Source organism: Dromiciops gliroides, chromosome 1 (assembly GCF_019393635.1).
Source record: "Dromiciops gliroides isolate mDroGli1 chromosome 1, mDroGli1.pri, whole genome shotgun sequence".
Taxonomy (NCBI): domain Eukaryota; kingdom Metazoa; phylum Chordata; class Mammalia; order Microbiotheria; family Microbiotheriidae; genus Dromiciops; species Dromiciops gliroides.
This window is the reverse complement of record NC_057861.1, coordinates 76,190,881-76,208,420: the sequence shown is the minus strand read 5'-3', so window position 1 is coordinate 76,208,420 and position 17,540 is coordinate 76,190,881. Positions and strand designations below refer to the sequence as shown.

General features: G+C 48.6%; 2 protein-coding genes and 1 non-coding gene across 4 annotated transcripts in view; 2 read left to right on the top strand and 1 right to left on the bottom strand.

Annotated features, from left to right (window-relative positions):
- Nucleotides 1-4,262: 4,262 nt before the first annotated feature.
- Nucleotides 4,263-9,578, bottom strand: GRINA (glutamate ionotropic receptor NMDA type subunit associated protein 1). The gene is made up of 7 exons (XM_044005625.1): nucleotides 9,442-9,578; nucleotides 6,672-7,023; nucleotides 6,464-6,576; nucleotides 6,092-6,292; nucleotides 5,486-5,614; nucleotides 5,239-5,382; nucleotides 4,263-5,108 (listed from the first exon to the last, which is right to left on the bottom strand). Exons 2-7 carry the CDS (start codon nucleotides 6,997-6,999, stop codon nucleotides 4,959-4,961), a joined length of 1,065 nt encoding a protein of 354 aa, XP_043861560.1. The 5' UTR covers nucleotides 7,000-7,023; nucleotides 9,442-9,578; the 3' UTR covers nucleotides 4,263-4,958.
- Nucleotides 8,281-17,540, top strand: part of PARP10 (poly(ADP-ribose) polymerase family member 10) — a 26,206-nt gene continuing 16,946 nt past the window's right edge. The window contains exon 1 of one of the 2 annotated variants that reach the window (XM_044005608.1): nucleotides 8,281-8,345. The gene's annotated coding sequence lies outside the window, so the exon portion shown is untranslated. Of the gene's footprint in view, nucleotides 8,346-9,476; nucleotides 9,588-17,540 lie in introns of those variants that run through there. The other variant, XM_044005616.1, reaches the window with a different exon arrangement.
- Nucleotides 11,969-12,075, top strand: LOC122737602. Its single transcript, XR_006354422.1, has one exon. It is a non-coding gene; the product is annotated as a U6 spliceosomal RNA (small nuclear RNA).

Sequence of the window (17,540 nt, the reverse complement as noted above, 5' to 3'; positions counted from 1 at the left end):
TTTTAATCCTATACACGTGTGTACATATATGTAGGTATACATATGCATGTACACGCATATGTATAAACACATACACACAAACTCTGTGTCACTCTTTGCCCCCTCCCTTTTAGCAGAATTTACCTCAAACTTTACTGGGAAAATGGAGGCCATTCACACATACACAAACACACACGTGTGTGTATATATATGTTACACACAGGTGTGAATGGTCTCGTATATACATGTGTATATAAACCCATGCACACATATGTATGTATACACACTCATTTTGAATATGTGTATAGATATACAGACATGCAGGTACCTGTATATGTATACATACATGTGTGCATGTTTTATGTGTGTTTATACATGTATATATGAAAGTATGTATACACATACATGTATACATGGGCTGTGTCTTAAAGAAAAAGGACTCTGTGAGGCAAAGGTTAAGGAGGAAGTACATTCCAGGCATGTGTGCAGCCAGGGCAAAGGTATGAAGAGAAGAGAGCATTATGTGTGATGAAGGATCAGAGTTCCAGGGAAGTACTGTCAGTGAAGCTGGAAAGGTAGGGTGGGGTCGGGTCATGTAAGAGGAGTTTATATTTTATCCTAGAGGCAACCATGGAAGTTGAGTAATTCAGAATCAGTCACATGGTCAGATCTGCACTTAAGGGAAATGACTTTGTCAGCAGTGTGGAGGATGAGCTGGAGGCAGGGCCACCAGTTAGGAGGCTGCTGCAATAATCTAGGTGAGAAGAGATGAAGGTCTGCCCTGAGGTGGTACCTGTGTGAGCAGAGAGAAGTTGTCGATAAGAAATACTGTGGGGAAGGCTCAGTGGCGCAGTGGATAAAGCACTAGCCCTGGATTCAGGAGTACCTGAGTTCAAATCCGGCCTCAGACACTCGACACTTACTAGCTGTGTGACCCTGGGCAAGTCACTTAACCCCCATTGCCCCGCAAAAAAAAAAAAAAGAAAAGAAAAGAAAAGAAATACTGTGAAGGGAGAAACAGGAAGGTTTGGCAACTGATGGGATAGGTGGGGTGGGGGAGAATGAGGAGTTAAGGATGACCCTGAGGTCATGAAGTCTCACCCAGGAGACTAGAAAGATGGTGATGTCTAGACAGAAATAGGGAACTTTTGGAAGATGGAAAAGTTTGGTGTGGGAGAGGTAATGAGTTCAGTTTGGAGCTTGCTGAGTTGTGAGCTAATTTAAAACGTCCAGTGGGCTATTGGCAGTAATGCAGGGCTGAAGCTTGGCAGAGACTGGATTTGTGGAACTGGGAAGTCATCTTCATAGAGGCAATTGTTGAAACTGATGGGAACTAATGAGGTTACCAAGAAAGTGCAGTCAGGCAACAAGCATTTGTTAAATGTTTACTATGTACCAAGCACCATGCTAAGCCCTGGAAGGAGAAAAGGTCCAAAATAGAACCATGAGGAACACTCACAGTTACAGGGCATGACATCAGAAGAGACTGAGGAATAGTCAGAACTAGAAGAGACCAGAGAGAGTAGTCAGGATGATCAGAGCGTGAAATGCAGCATATATGTCCAAAAGGTTGAGGCCAGAGATGCTGTCAGAATTAGCCATTAAGAGATCACTGGTGGGGCAGCTAGGTGGCGAAGTGGATAAAGCACCGGCCCTGGACTCAGGAGGACCTGAGTTCAAATCCAGCCTCAGACACTTGACACTTACTAGCTATGTGACCCTGGGCAAGTCACTTAACCCTCATTGCCCCACAAAAAAAGAGAGAGATCACTGGTAATTTGGGGTGGGGCGGAAATAGCATTTCCAGTTTGGGGATGAGCTTGGAAGTCATTCCACAAAGGACTGAGGAGTCAGCAAGAGGAAATGAAGGGGAAGCAGCAAGTATAGGCATCTTTTTCAAGGAGTTTGGCTGAGAAAAGGAGGTGAGATACATGTAGCAGGATTGTCTGAGGGAACAGTTAAGGTTTTTTAAGGATAAGAGAGGCAAGAAGGAAAGGAGAGGGGTGAGGGGATGACTGAAGATGCTTGAGGAGAAAACAGGAGGGTTAGCCGGGACAAGGACCACCACTGTCATGACTAGACTGATTGAGAAAGTGGAAGATGGCATCAAGGGGTTTTCAGATGAAGAATGTAGCAGATGAGGGAGCTCCTATCAGTTGGCCTCAATTTTCTCAGGAAAGGGTAAAGTCCTTAGCTGAGAGGGGGAGGAGGGAGAAGTGTGGGAATCATTTCTGTGGGGAGTGAGACAGGGGATCCATCAAGGAGGAATGCTCAAGGGATGGCCCAGATGACGTGGAATACCATGAATTTGTAATGGGCCTACTCAGCAGAGTTGTGAGGCTTCCTCCAGCTGCATTTAGCAGCTCGTGAGTAGGAGTAGAGGAGGAAGATGGTGGGAATAATTGGGGCTCGACATTTGGCAAGAAAGGGGACCATGGATTTCCGAGCAGGACTAACTATTGGGCTGAGGTTGGAGAAGAAAGCAGAGGTCAGGGCATCAGAAAGCATGACTTTTTCAGATTTAATTGACATTAATCCGCTCACCCAACCCTGCTCACCCAATTTAGAATTCCATCTCCTTTAGCCATACCTCTTCACTGGCTCCTTGCCATGCCCATTTGTCCTCATCTTTTACCTCTCTGGATCCTCCACTTCCATCCCACTAACATCTAGTTGTGGCAAAGGATAGAATGCTGGACCTGGAGTTGGGAAAATCCGCATTTACATGCAGCCCCAGACATTTACTTGGCTCTGTGATCCTGGTCCTAAGTCACTTAACCTCTCACTGCCTCAGTTTCCTCAACTATAAAATGGAGATGGGAATTATGAGGTAAGTTTGGGATACTGAACCTTAGAAAGGTCAACCCCTGTAGTTTTACCTGTCATAGAATAGCACCTACTTCCCAGGACTGTTGCAAAGATCAAATGAGCCATTTGTAAAGTGCTTAGCAGGGGACCTGGCACACAGCAGGCACTGAACAAGTTTCCTTCCTTCTCTCCTCCCATGCCCCTCAGGTGCCCTGTCTTGAACCTTTCCCGCTCTCCCTACTTGCTAGTACTCTCTGGACTCAAATTTCCTTGCAGTTGTCTATTTCGAGGTTATTTCCCATTAGAATCTAAGTCCAGTAGAGGGCAGGGATCAGGTTTTGTTTTTCATTTTTTCTTTGCATCCCCAATACCTTACATGGCACTTAATAGACCCTGTGCTCCCTGAACTGAACTGAAAAAGAAGAGTCCAGTAGATCACAGCAACAAAGACCTGGAGCAGGAAGAATTGGGTGAAACCTCAGAGGGGGAGAGGTTACTGACTGATGAGGGTAGCAGAGGGAGGATCTGGCAGTGCTAACAAGGAATGTGGAATATGCTAGCAGCTTTCCCTCCTCCTCTTGCTGAGCCATTATGTCCCGGGCACAAGGACAGGGGTGTCCAATACTGGAGAGGGTAGTTGGGAACTAATTATCTTCTGGAAAGAGTCTTGTTTTCTGTAATTGCTGGAGAAAGAAAAATCTTTCCTCCTCCCTGAGCCTCAGTTTCCTTTATCCACAACATGGAGTCGCTTCTATAACTTGAACCACTGGACTGTTGTGAGGAAAATATACAGCCTTAAAATGCTATGGAAATATTGGATTCTGCATGCATCAACCTCACCTCTCCCCTGACTAGATGAAGCTCCCAGGGACTAGCTCATGTCTCTCTGTGTCCTCACAATCCCAGAAATAGCATAGCATGAGCCCTTTCACAGGGCATGCTCAGTAAATATGTAATCAATTGTATGAGGAGTAGGGAATTCCTCTCTAAGCCCAGCTGGGGGCTTAAGGACAGGGACTGCTTCCTCCAAGTTGAGGGTTCTGCCTCCTCTCTGTGCCCCCTGGAGATCCCAGGGCCTTGCGTCACAGGGCTCAGGCCTGCTTGGACAAAGTAGGCCTGGCACCTAACATCACCAAGGCACCAGGTTCCCCTACTAGAATCCTACAAGTGTTATTTTAACACAACTACCCCCCCCAATATTGTGTGAACTGCAAAGCTTCCAACCTGCGCTCACCACTGCGTGCCACTGGGATTCTCTCTCCCAGCTCTGGTCACCCTGGTCCTGGATTTTGCCAACACAAGCCTCTGATTTGGAAGCACAGAATTTTCCAGGGACCTCTGGTCCCTGGAGAGAGGAGGGAATAGAAGCAGAGTATGACCACCACTCCCCATAATGGACTACGCCGCTCTGAACCAAGCAAAGGACTTCCCAAGCCCTGTTATGGCATAGGCCAGAAAAGAGGAAAAAGAGAGGATCACATTTATTAGAGCTTTATTGACAGTAGCTGGAGGGTTGAAACACATCCAGTCCCCCCCTCCCCTCTATGCTCAGTCCAAGGGGAGGGGCATTCTCCTCCCCCAAAGGAGGGCAGGGGGACAAGGGAGGAGGAAGAGGCTGCTCTGGGCCAGGCTGAAGGGGTGAGTGGGTGGGAGTGCTGAAGGAAGACGTGCACCCTCAGACCTTGGGCTCATTCCTCTTCCTTAAAGCCTGAAACCTGCCCCTACCTTAGGGAATAGGCAGGGTCAGAGGGCAGGGCTCATGCAGCATGGTAAAAGGAGAGGGAGCCTGGCTCAGTCAGTCCCTTCCCCTCAAGCTCTGGAATTGGGTGAGGCCGTGCTGGGGACACGGACAGGGCCACCACAGTCTCAGCTATGGTTTGAACATAAATATATGCACAATTATATACAGGGGGAGGGGGCTCCCTGAGCCTCAGCCTCAGCCCTAGGGAAGGAGAAGGGGAAGAGCACAGACTGCCTTGCCCCTTGCCCATGAGGCAGCAGCACCCAGACTTGAGGAGAGAGAGAAAAGAGAAGGGAAGAGGGAAGAGAGGTTAGAGAGGGAAGAGGGGAGGGAAGAGGGAAGGGGGTTGGGAGAGAGTTTAGAGAAAGGGGGAAGGAGAAAACAGAGAAGGAAAGAAGGAAGAGAGAGTGGGGTGGGTGGCTAGGCAGGGCTACTCCTTAGCCCGGCCAATGATGGCAAGGATGTAGAGAAAGATGTTGATTATGTCTGTGTAGAGGTTCAGGGCAGCAAACACATATTCCTCGGGGCTCAGAGACAGTTGCTTGTTCCCCAGAAGCAGCTGGGTGTCCACTGCCAGGAACTGGGGTTGGGGACAAAAAAGAGGTACCCTAAGGTCTCAGAAGGGTGAACCCATGCACCCAAGGGCCTGAAGCATACAGCTCTCTCTGCCCTCCCCCACCCCACCCCTCTGCATTCTCCCTTTGACTCACACAGGTGAAGAGCAGAGCTCCCAGCGAAGCATAGACTATTTCCAAGATCCGGTTTCGGATGAAAATGCAGAGGAGAGCAAAGATTAGCAGTACCACTGTGCTCACCAGGAGGATGCCCATACAGGAGGTGAAGTCATACCGGGTCTGGGGAAGGGCGGTGGTGGAAAAAAGGAGCGTGAGTGCCAAAAGCCCGAGACAGGCTAGGAGCAGGGAGGAGAGGGTCTTTTAGGGGCCCTACCCTCCTTACCTGCAGGGAGAAGATGACCACAGTAAAGCAGACGGTAGTGGTAATACCAACAGCCATGATGACAGCATCCGTATCATAGAAGCTCGCAATCATGCCCACCATGTATGACAAGCTCAGGGTCAGGATGGACTGTGAGGGAGGGAAGAGTCAGAGAAGATGGCATTGGGTAAAGCCCAGCAGCGCTCACCATGTAGCCTAGTGGGCAGGGGCCCTGGATCAGGTGATCTTCTGGTAATGGGACAAGGAGAGTGAAGGTAACCCTTGAGATTAGGGTCTAGGGCAAGGGTTCAGTGGTTGGGGTTTCATGGGTTTCATGGGTTCTGTGCACTTAGATGAGTGGGAAATTACACTCTACCTGAAATTCACCACTTCTTTCAATTATAAAAAATACAAATCATTTCAGAAAAGGGGGTCTTTAGGCTTTACCAGGTTGCCAAAGGGGTCCAAAAGGTTAGGAACCCCTGAACTAGGCTTTGAGGGAAGGGGGAATCTCATGCTTGAAAAAAGTCTGGGGTTTGGAGGTGGAATCTCTGGCCCCCCTGAGGGTCTCTAAGTTTGACAGATCTCACCACTGGGCAACTAGAGTTCTAGGACCTATGGGTTTACCAGGGCAATGAGGTTCCAAGGGTGCTTTCGTCTGAAATCCCCACAGCAGCTAAGGATAATGAGAGAGACAAAGAAGAAGGCATAGGAGACATAATAGGTCCAGACATGGGTCCGGACAAAGATCTTCACTTGGTCCACAAAGGTGAATGCAGCCACAGAGGAGAGGGTCACAGTCAGCTGCAGGGTAAGGACCAGGAACACCTAGATGGGGAGAGATAATTGGGGGGTAGTCCCAGAGCTGGGGAGACCACCCTGGCTGGAGGCAGGCTACTACCCTGACACCCCATACCCAATGTATGTCCTTTCCCAGCCCCCTCTTTTCTCCTTCCCATTTCCCCCCAAATACAAGAATTTCAATATCCTCTTCCTCACCTTTCGAATAAATGCCCTACGGATGCTCTTGTCATCCCAGTCTGTGGTCGGGAAGTCCTGGTTGTCATAATAGGATGGGGGCCCTTCCCCATGGTAGTTTCCACGTATTGGTGCTGTTGGAGGGAGAAGGAAGAAAAGATGGGAAGGTCAAATGTAAGGCCCCTTTTTCTATGCCCACGCCCCAGTCTCTCCACTTTCCATTACTCACAGTTGGGGTCCTGAAAGCTCTGTGGTTGTCCATAAGGATTAGTGGGAAAAGGTCTGTGTGGGTAGGGGTCCTGGGGGTAACCCCCTACTGGGTAAGGGCCCTGAGGATATGGCCCCTGAGGATATGGCCCCTGAGGATATGGCCCCTGGGGGTAGGGCCCCTGGGGGTACCCTGGTTGGCCATAACCAGCCTGAAAGGGGGGCTGTGGGGCCACAGGGTAGGATGGTTGACCATAGGGGGGCATTGGAGGCTGAGCCACCCCAGGGTATCCAGGGTTGGCAGAGGTATTAGCATCTCCGGTCACCAAGAAACTCTTCTCGTGGGACATGTTGGCAGGTTTGACAATTACCACCTGAGAAAGAGAGAGGGAGAGAGAGAGAGAGAAAATGAACTTAATAAACCCAAAGCACGGATTCCCAAACCCAGCCCTCTCTGTGGGAGAATGGTTGGAGTCAGCTCTGGGGCCCAAGTCCCCAAACCCAGACATTTGGGAAAAATAGCCTGAAAGAGAAAACTCTGCAAACCATTCCCCAAATCCAAGTCAGGAGGACTCGCAGGTGTTCTGGGCCTTTTAAAAGAGGCTCTGTGGATTCCAGTGCTGAAAGGAAGCACACCAAAAAAACAGAACAACCACCCACCCCCCCTCACCCCTATCCTTAATGACAGAAAGAACTCTGGTCCTGTGCCTTCCCAGAACAAAAGGGAAGGAATGACACACGGGCACACAGCTAGTGCCCCCTCCATCCCATATTTACAGAGGTGAAGTCAGGGCAGTGGACAGCCTCTCGGCAGGAACGAAAAGCCCTAGCCTGAGAGTGAGGGGACTAGGGATCCAGTCCCCACTAACTAGCTGTGGAGATGACCTCAAGCAAGTTAATTCACCTTGTAAGGTGAACTCATCTGTAAAATGGGGGAAGGGAAGAGGAAATGGATTGACTAGATGACCTCTGGGGCCTCTTTCAGTCAAGTCACTAAGGGGTGGGGGAGGAAGGGGTTGGCGCTACTTTGGCCTAGGTGACTGCTCTGCCCAGTGTCCCATCTTATAGAGGTTAAAGCCTTGGATTTCTTTTGGCATTTGGATGCCAGAGAGAAATGGAAGGAGTAGGGAAGCCGGGCCCCGAGGCCCAAGCTCTGGGGACAGCCAGCCTACCCTCACGCCTTCTTTCCTTGCTTTAAGCAGCTTTAGGAGGGCGGGGCTAATGGGGCTATTGGGGCTATTTCCAGCCTCAGAAATCCTCACAGCATCTGTGGGTAAGGGACTGAGGTACAGAAGGGGCAAAGGCCTATGTTCCTGATTTCTGACCCTTTCCAGCAAAGAGGATTCTAATTTATATTGCCCCTGAAAGCACAGTCCCTGGGGAAGAGACCCAGGCAAGGTGGAAAATATTAGGGACAAGAGTCGAGGAGGGACCAGGGAGGTCCAGGAAGAAGGGGTTAAGGAGGATGGGGCCAAAGGCCCAAAACGGAAGCCAACCCTTGCCGCAGAGGCTGCCCACCCCCCTCCATCTGCCTCTGGAAGCCCAGTCTGCACCCCACCCCCCCCCCATCCCCAACTCTACTGTGGTTGAAACATCAGGGTTTGAGATTGTTGAACGGCAGGAAAGCGAAAGGAGTCTTTGAGGCCAAAGCCTGCAGTCTGTGCAAGGGAGATTGTAGCAGAAGGGAGGAGCCCAGGTAGCTGGAGGGGACGGGGAAAAGTGGGGAAGGAAATGCAGGGAGAGTGTAGAAGAGGAGAAAGGGGGATGACTATGAGGCGGCAGGAGGAAGGGCAAGAGGGGAGGTGGACAGAGGGATCAAAGGAAGGGTAGGGGAAAAGGAAGAAAGGAGTTAGAGAAGGGGGAAAAGGAGGTTACAAATATGGGGAAGGGAGTAGAAATAAGGGAGGAGGAGAAGGTATAGGGAAAAGACAGGAGGGAGGGGGGAAGAAAGAGAAGGGGGAGACTGAGGAGGGATGGGGGAGGAAAGACAAGAGGGGGAGGAAGAGGAGGGGAGATAGGGGAAGGAGGAGACAGGTAACAGGGGAGAAGGAAGAGAGGAGGGCAGATAGGAGGGGGGAAATGGAGAGAGACCGACAGGTCGAGAAGGGGGGCACTGGGAGCAGGGGGAGAGGAGAAGGGCGATAGGAGGGGGAGATGGGGAGAGACCGACGGGAGGGGAAGGGAGGACACGGGAGGGGGAGGGGCAAAGAGCAGAGGGGAGGGGAGAGTAAGGGGGAAGATGTGGAGAGACAGACGGGAAGGGGAAGAGAGAGGACTGTCCGAGGGAGGCGGCAAAGCGGGGAGGGGAGATAGGAGGGAGAGATAGGGAGAGACAGACCGGAGGGGGACGGGGCAAAGAGCAGACGGGAAAGGAGGGGGGAGAGACGGACGGGAGAGGGAGGAGGCAAAGAGCAGAGGGGAGGGGAAGGGAGAGGGGAGATGGGGAGAAACAGACGGGAGGAGAAGGGGGAGATGGGGAGAAACAGACGGGAGGGGGAGGGGGCAAAGAGCAGAGGGGAGGGGAAGGGAGGGGGGAGATGGGGAGAAACAGACGGGAGGGGGAGGGGGCAAAGAGCAGAGGGGAGGGGAAGGGAGGGGGGAGATGGGGAGAAACAGACGGGAGGGGAGGGGAGGGAAGGGGGGAAATGGGGAGAAACAGACGGGAGGGGGGAGGGGGCAAAGAGTAGAGGGGAGAGGAGAGGGGGAGGGGAGCAGGGGAAGGGGCGGCCGCTGGGCCTCGGGGCTGCTTGGGGCCTTCGGGGGGCGCCGCAGGCCGCACCGCTCTCACTCACCCGCGGCCCGCGGTCAGGGTCACGGTCAGTTGCGGCGCGGTGACTGTCTCTCTGCGGTCGGGCGTCCGTCTTCCCGCCCGGCTCTCAGGCCGGCTGCGCCCCGGGCTCGGGGTTGCGCTGCCGCGACTGCTGCAGCCAAGAAGCAGGTGGGCGGGCCAGGGGGCGGGGGCGGGCCGGGCCGGGCCGGGCCTGGCCGGGGTGGGGCCGGAGCCCCGAGCTCGGAGCAGGGCAGTGCAGGCTCAGCTGCCGGCGGCTGGGCAAGTGCTGGGGAGGGACCTGGGCTCCGGCTGTCTCCAGAAGGTGGGTGGGGGTGGGGCGGGCACGTCCGAGGTTCTGTGACGTCACTAGGCCGGGAGGGGCCCCGCCTCCCACCCCCGGGGGGGGGGGCGGCTTCTCGCCTACCAGGGCTAGGGTACCCTCTCTGTGCCCTTGTTGCTCTTGTCATCCCCCTCTATCGATCCATCGCTGCTCTTAGGCTAGTTCCTTCCCCCGACCCCATCATTCATTCTCCTTTGACCCTCATCACCATCCTCCTCCCACCTCTGCCCCCCCCCTCCATCCTTGCCCTTTTCCTCTGTTCCTTTCTTCATCCCCTTAGGTGACTGTTGGAGTGTGTTGGGTTTGAATCCTGACTTCTTAGCTATATGACCTTGGGCACACAACTGTAAGATTAGGGGACTGACCTAGATGACCTTTGAGCCTCTCCTCCCATTCTACATCCCCAGTCCCTAGTTGTTCTTCTGTCCCCTCTTCCGAACCTCTTGCCTCTTCTCATCCATCTTCATCTCCCCTTTCTGTCTTAATTTCCTCTTCCCTAGTGCCCACCCTTCTTTGTTCTCATCTTTTCTATACTGCCATTCTTCTCTATCCTCCATCTCCTCCACCAGTCCCCCCTTGCCCCTTCCCCTCTGTTCGAATACTCCTCCTCTTTATTCCCCTTGCCCCTTTGACCTTATCCCTTCCCATTTCACTCCCTCCCCCTGCTTCCTCCCTTTCACAAGGTAATCCTGGGGAAACCTTTTAAGCATTATATAAGCATTATATAAATGTGAGTTGTCTCATCACTCTCCTCTATGCCCATTGAACCCTCAGACCTGATCCCTGAATTTCTGGGTGGTATCACCTACCAGCTGGGCCTGCCTCCCATCTCCTATCACAGCACCCCAGCCTCAACCTCACCCAGAGAGTAGAGGGTGTAATCATACACATTAGTAAATATGAGTTAGGCCCAGGAGCCGAGTCTGCCGCCTGTTCTTGACACTCATCCCAGACCCATAAGTCCCCACTTCAAGAGGATCTTGCCTTTAGTCCATGGGTCTATAGTCAGGGTCCTCCTACCAGCCTCTTTGTGCTCAGATTGTGGTCTATGTGTCCTTCCCTGGAACTTTTCAGAAATCTTTCATGGCCTTTCTAGTGTGTTCTGTTCTTGGGACCCCTTCTCCCAGATAAACCTCATTCTGTCTTCTGTTTGTTCAGCTACAGGCTTCTGACCAGGTTAGGGGCTGGCTTTGAGACACCCTCTCTGAGGTCTGCTACTCATTTCTGTTCCTGATCCTTGTCCAGTGCACAGCTTCAGGCTCATGATTATTCTTTCCCTTCGTCTCTTTACCTCTAAGCACAGGTCCTCTCCTTAGTCCATACTGGATTTGCACTCAGTTTCCAGGCATGAGCAACAACTGCTAGTTGGTACCCGTCCCTCATCCCTCCCCAGGGATAGCCTGACCTGTGTTGGGTCTAGGATGCTGTGTAGGGCTAGTCATCTTTTCCATCAGTGAGGAGAGGTTTATTTTGTTTTGTTGTTTTGCTGTTTTGGTAGGGGCAGGGCAAGGAGGGTTAAGTGACTTGCCCAGGGTCACACAGCTAGCAAGTGTCAAGTGTCTGAGTTTGGATTTGAACTCAGGTCCTCCTGAATCCAGGACCGGTGCTTTATCCACTTGTGCCACCTAGCTTTCCCCAATGAGGAGAGGTTTATGCAAAAGCCCAAGCTTAAACTCCAGATTACACTGATCATAAGGGAAATGCAAATTAAAACAACTCCTAGGTTCCACTTCACACTCATCAGATTGACAAAGATGACCAAAAATGGAAAATTACTTTCCTAGAGAGAGGCTATGGGAGGGGTGTTATATTAATGCACTGTTAGTTGGATTAAAAATTGGTCCAGCGGGGCAGCTAGGTGGCGCAGTGGATAGAGCACCGGCCCTGGACTCAGGAGTACCTGAGTTCAAATCCAGCCTCAGACACTAAACACTTACTAGCTGTGTGACCCTGGGCAAGTCACTTAACCCCAATTGCCTCACTAAAAAAAAAAAAAAAAAATTGGTCCAGCAAAATTCTAGAGGAATTTGTAAATATAAACTATATAACTCCATACCCCCAAATTAACTTTTTTTTTTTTTGCATACTCTTTGACCCTTTAAGTTATTGATCTCCTGGAGGGCAAGGCACCGGCTTTTGCCTTTCTTTGTACTCCCATCTCTTAGCACAGTTCCTAGTGTTTACTGGGTGCTTAGTAAATGTTTATTGAATGCTCCCTTGGGCAGTACATATACTAAAACTGGAATGATGCAGAGAAGATTAGCATGGCCCCTGTTCAAGGATGACATGAAAATTTGTTAAGTGTTAAATATTTTATTTTTAAAAATATTTATTGACTGACCTAACAATACTACTACATTCCAAAGAGATCAATGACAGAAGGAAAGAGTGCATATGTACAAAATATAGCAGAATTATTTTGGGTAGCAAAGCACTGGAAACAAAGGGAATGCCCATCAGTGGAATGGCTGAACAAATTAGGGTATATAAATGTAATGGAATGATGTTGTGTGGTAAGAAATAAAGAAAGGGAAGGACTTAGAGAAACCTGAGAAGACTTATGTGAACTCATGTAGAGTGAAGTGAGCAGAAGAAGCAGAACAACTTATACAGTGACTACCATATTGTAAAAGGCTACGGCTTTGAGACTAAAGAAGTCTGATCAATACAATGATGAGGCCCAAAGGCTGATGATGAAACCTGCTTCCTGGATAACTAAGACTCTCTAAGTTGCAAAACAATTATAGATCTACTTTGGTAGAGTTCCTCATTGGGAATTCCCTAGAGTAAAGACATCACAGGTCCTACCCCATCCCCCCAACAAAAGCTATCTCCACTTGTTCACTTCCTCACCTTCCTTTCACTTCCTCACCCCTTGCATTTTGGTTTCTGACCCAATAAAACCATCTTCAAGGTTATTAATGACCTCTTAATTGCTAAACCCAATGGCCTTCTTTTAGCAGTCCTCATTCATCTAACTAGAAGCAACCAACCAGGTGTTACACTAAATGGAGTGCTAGGTCTGCAGTCAGGAAGACCTGAGTTCAAATCCAGCCTCAGACACTTACTGTGTGACCCTGGGAAAATCACTTACCCTCTCTCTGCCTCAGTTTCCTTATGTGTAAAATGTGGATGATAATAGCATCTACCTCCCAGAGTTATTGTGATGATCAGATGAGATAATATTTGTATATTTTTAAAAGCACTTAGCACAGTTGATGACACGTGGTAAATGCTTCCTTTCTTCCCCCTCTGCAGGATTGGCCACTATTGGCCATCTCCTCCTAGTTATTTTCTCCTCCCTGAATTTTCATAACTCTACTCATTTGGTCCTTCTTCTACTTGTGTCTGATTGTTGCTTTTCGGTCTTCTTTGCTAGATTATTGTATCTGTGCTGCCCCTTAACTAGGGTTGTCCAAAGGGTCTGAGCCCTTGTCTCTTCTTTCTATATATGTTCTTTTCTCTTAGTGATCACTTCCTATGGGTTTGGTTATTATCTCTATCCAGATGACTCCCCAGATCTGCTTCTTTCCTGTCCCTGATAACCACGATTGAGGGGAGCAACCCATGTGGAAAGGGAACCCACCAACACTGATTGTTGCCCAACTCTCTGGCCAAGCAGACAAGTCACCTTCAGCTTCTAAGCAGGCCAAACCACCCTGACCACCACCTCCTCACATACACAAGTGGAAATAGGCAAGTACTCTGAGCCCCAACATCATTAACAATTCCCCCTCACCAGCCTTTCTCCCAAAAACATAGTCCAGGGAAGTGAACCTTTTTGAAGATGTGACCTGGTAACTTTCTCTCTAGGTGCTGAAGCCCCTTTCTTCCAAGCAACCAAAGCTATTAAAGACCCAGAAAAGGAAGTTCTTAGCACCAAAATCCTTGGCTCTATCAAATGGTTCAACATCAGAAAAGCAATGTGGTTTTATTGATGGAAATAATATTAAAGAAGCTGCATTACCTTCGACTTGGCCACTGCACCCTAAAGACCACGGATCTTTCTATCTCTCTTATAGCTAAAACCTATATGTATTCTATCTCCACATTAGAATGTGAACCCGTCGAGAGCAGGTACTGTCTTGCTTTTCTTTTGCATGCTCAGCACTTAGCACAGTGCTTTGCATGCAGTAAGCAATTAACAAATACTTGTTCGTTCATTCATTCATTCATTCATTCATTCATTCATTCATGGACAAATCCAACCTTAGTCTCTCGCCTCACTTCTCAGCCCCCATCACCAACTGTTTGTTGGACATCTCATCTCTAATAGGTCACATCTCCATAGATATCCTGGAGGTACCTCAACTTCCCTACTCCTCCAAATTTCTGTTTCTTTTCTTCTTTTTTTTGAGGGTATCATTATCCATCCAGTTCCTTGGGTTCACAGCCTTGGAGTTATCTTCGATTCTTCCTTTGATCTCCCCAACCATAACCAATCAATTACCAAAATCTTGGTTTTTCTACCTCCTCAGTAATATTCTACCTCCCTTATCACCACTCACTAGGCCACCACACTAGTTTAGTCCCTTCCTTCTCACCTGGACAGTCTCCTAATTATGCTCCTAGCTTCTGATTCATCTTTGATATGACTGTGAGCTCGGTGGGGTCAAAAACTGTGTCATTTGCCACCTCTGCTTCCCTGAATACAGGACAGGGGACATTAGCAACTGATATGTCAAGAATGGCCTTTTGTCAGTGGGGGCACTTGAGCTGGGGCTTGGAGGGAATTAGGGGTTCCAAGAGATGAAGGTGAGAAGGGAAAGTATTCCAGGTATAACTGCTAGTCATGCCATGCTCTCTTACCCCTCTCATACTATTGTTTTTGTATTTATTCATACTATTATTTATCCCAGGACCCAGTATGACATCATTCTGAACAGAGAGAAAACTAGAATGCTCTCTCTACTGCTCACTCTGCCCTTCCCACATCACTAAAAAATATGCCCTAGATGCCTGCTTTCAATGGCCAGGAAGTTGCATAATGAAAGGGGAACAAAACCTGAATGATGTTGGGACCTAGAACTGGTTTTCTCTCTTTTTTCCCCCTCTTGTTCTTTAAAGTGACTTCCTGGGGCAGCTAGATGGCGCAGTGGTTAAAGCACTGGCCCTGGATTCAGGAGAACGTGAGTTCAAATCCAATCTCAGACACTTGACACTTACTAGCTGTGTGACCCTGGGCAAGTCACTTAACCCCCATTGCCTAAAAAACAAAAACAAAAAAAATAAAGTGACTTCCTGCCTACCATGCTGGATATAGTATAAGAGCAACTATTCACTTTTTACCAATACTGTGGGCCCAGCTGCAGCCACAGAAACTGCCTGAGGCCAGCACTGCAGAAGTGATAAAAAAGGATCCCAAGACCTAAGACTCCAGCAGCTATTGATATCAGAGTGGGTGACACAGTAGATGGGACTCTTGATTGGCTACTGAGAAAGTGGAGAGACATGTTCTCTTCCCTATTATCTAAGCCCCAGGCAGAGTGACAGGTATGGGAGTCCTCCTAGGAGCACTGGCTTGCCTGCCCTATGGGTGTTAATTAGCAGTTGGTGGGTTGGCTGGCCCCTTCTTCCTGGGGTGGTTTCCCTGACAGTGGTTGTGCTGGGCTTAGAGAGTAACTCATAGACCCAGGGTTGGGGTAAAGCCATGGATTTTCCCGTTTTAATACTTTGGAGTCATATGGCCACATTATTCCTTAGTCTAAATCCGGGAGCTGGCCCACTAAACCTGGCACATGAACACCAGAGACGGCCTCTAGGGATACTTCTTGGTTGATGGCTTGAGTATAGTGCCATCTGGCGGACAATTGAGATATTGCACTCCCTTGCTGGAAAATCAATGTAGCAATGAAAAAGCTTTTTATTGAGTGCTTAATTATGTGTAAAGCACTTTGATAAGCAATGGGGATCCAAACAGAAAAGCAAGTCAGTCCCTGCTCTCAAAGAGCTGAGTTTCTAATTGGAGGATCAACATATATTGAAGGCTTTAGCAGTAAGTTGGATGGAAAGATCCCATGCTCCTTAGGTTGCAGGGGTAAAACAAATGGTAGTATATCTTCTTTAATATTATTGCCACTATAAAATTATATTCATTTTTTATTTTTTTGTAATAAACATTTTTATTTATAGTTTGGGGTTTCAATTTTTATCCCTCCTTCCCTCCCTCCCCTCCCCCCGCCCTGAGGAGGCAAACAATCAGAAATGGGTTATACATGTATGATTATGTAAAACATTACCATATTTGTCATTTTGTACAAGAAAACTTGATTAAAAGGAAAAAAAGAAAGAAAGTGAAAAATAGCATGCTTCAGTCTGTTCCATCAATATCAGTTCTTTCTTTGGAGGTAGATAGTATGTTTCATCAATAGTCATTTAGGATTGCCTTGGATCATTGTATTGCTGAGAATAGTCAAGTCATTCACAGTTCTTCATCAAACAATATTGCTGTCTCTGCGCACGATGTTCTCTTGGTTCTTCTCACTTCACCATATATCGTTTCATACATGTCTTTCCAGGCCTTTCTGAAATCATCCTGTTTGTCATTTCTTATAGTACAATAATATTCCGTCTCCATCATGTACCACAGCTTGTTTAGCCATTCCCCAGTTGATGTGCATTCCTGTGATTTCCAATTCTTAGCCACCACAAACAGAGCTGATAGAAATATTTTTGTACAAACAGGTCTTTTTCTCTTTTGGGGGATGTCTTTGGAATATAAACCTAGCAGTGGTATTGCTGAATCATTTCTGATTTTGAACCATTTAACGAGATTGTGGTGATGGTCATTTTCTTTCCCAGACTTTCAGAACGTGCAGAACTGGTTGCCAGGTCACATCTCCAAAAGGTTTATTCCCATCCCCCTCAACCCAATCTCACCCACCCCCAGCTCCCTACTTTAAAGCCACCCAACCCTTCTACTGTGCTCTCTGGAATGCCTGATAGGTAGGCTAACAAACTAGATTTCATCTTAAATCTTTCCTTTCTCATTCCATCTATTCTATTGCTCTCACTGAGACTCGGCTCACACCTGATGACACAGCCTCCCCACAACCTTTTTCAGCTCTGGCTGCACTCCTGACTCACCGATCATGGTGGGAGAATTGGATTATGTCTTGCCCATTGTTGCCACTTCCAGGCTCTCCCTCTACCACCTTCACTGAGAGTCATTCAAACCAATATTTATCACTCAATCAAGATTCTGATAGCTGTTGTCTCCCCACCTCTAGGATACTCCCCTTCCTTCCTCAATGAATTCAGTGCCTGGCTCACATCACAGTCTCTCTTCTCCACCCCCTGCCCTTATACAAGGGAACTTCAACATACCCAGCGATATTCCATTAAACTCCCCAACCTCCCAGTTCTGCAACATTTCCTGTGACCTATTCCTCCACCCCACCTCAGCTACACAAAGAGACGATCATGCCCTGGCTCTTGTCACAAATACATCACTGCCATGTTCATTAACTCTGAGGTTTCTTTATCTGATCATAATCTGCAGATTATGTCATTCCACCTCACCTTCCACCTTGGGACTCTAACTCCTGTTCTTCCTCAATGTAACTGGCAATCCTGGTACTCCATAGTTCTTTCCCACCTCTACTGATTACACTCTCTTCTCTTCCCCATCTTGACCTCAACTCCATCCTGTCCTCTTCTCTAGAGTCTCTTTCCTCTTTATCTTATCTTATCTTATCTTTATCTTTATCTTATCAAAGATCATGTCCTTCCAAACCCAGCCTTGGGTTAATCCCACCATTCCCCACCTTGCCTCCTACTCA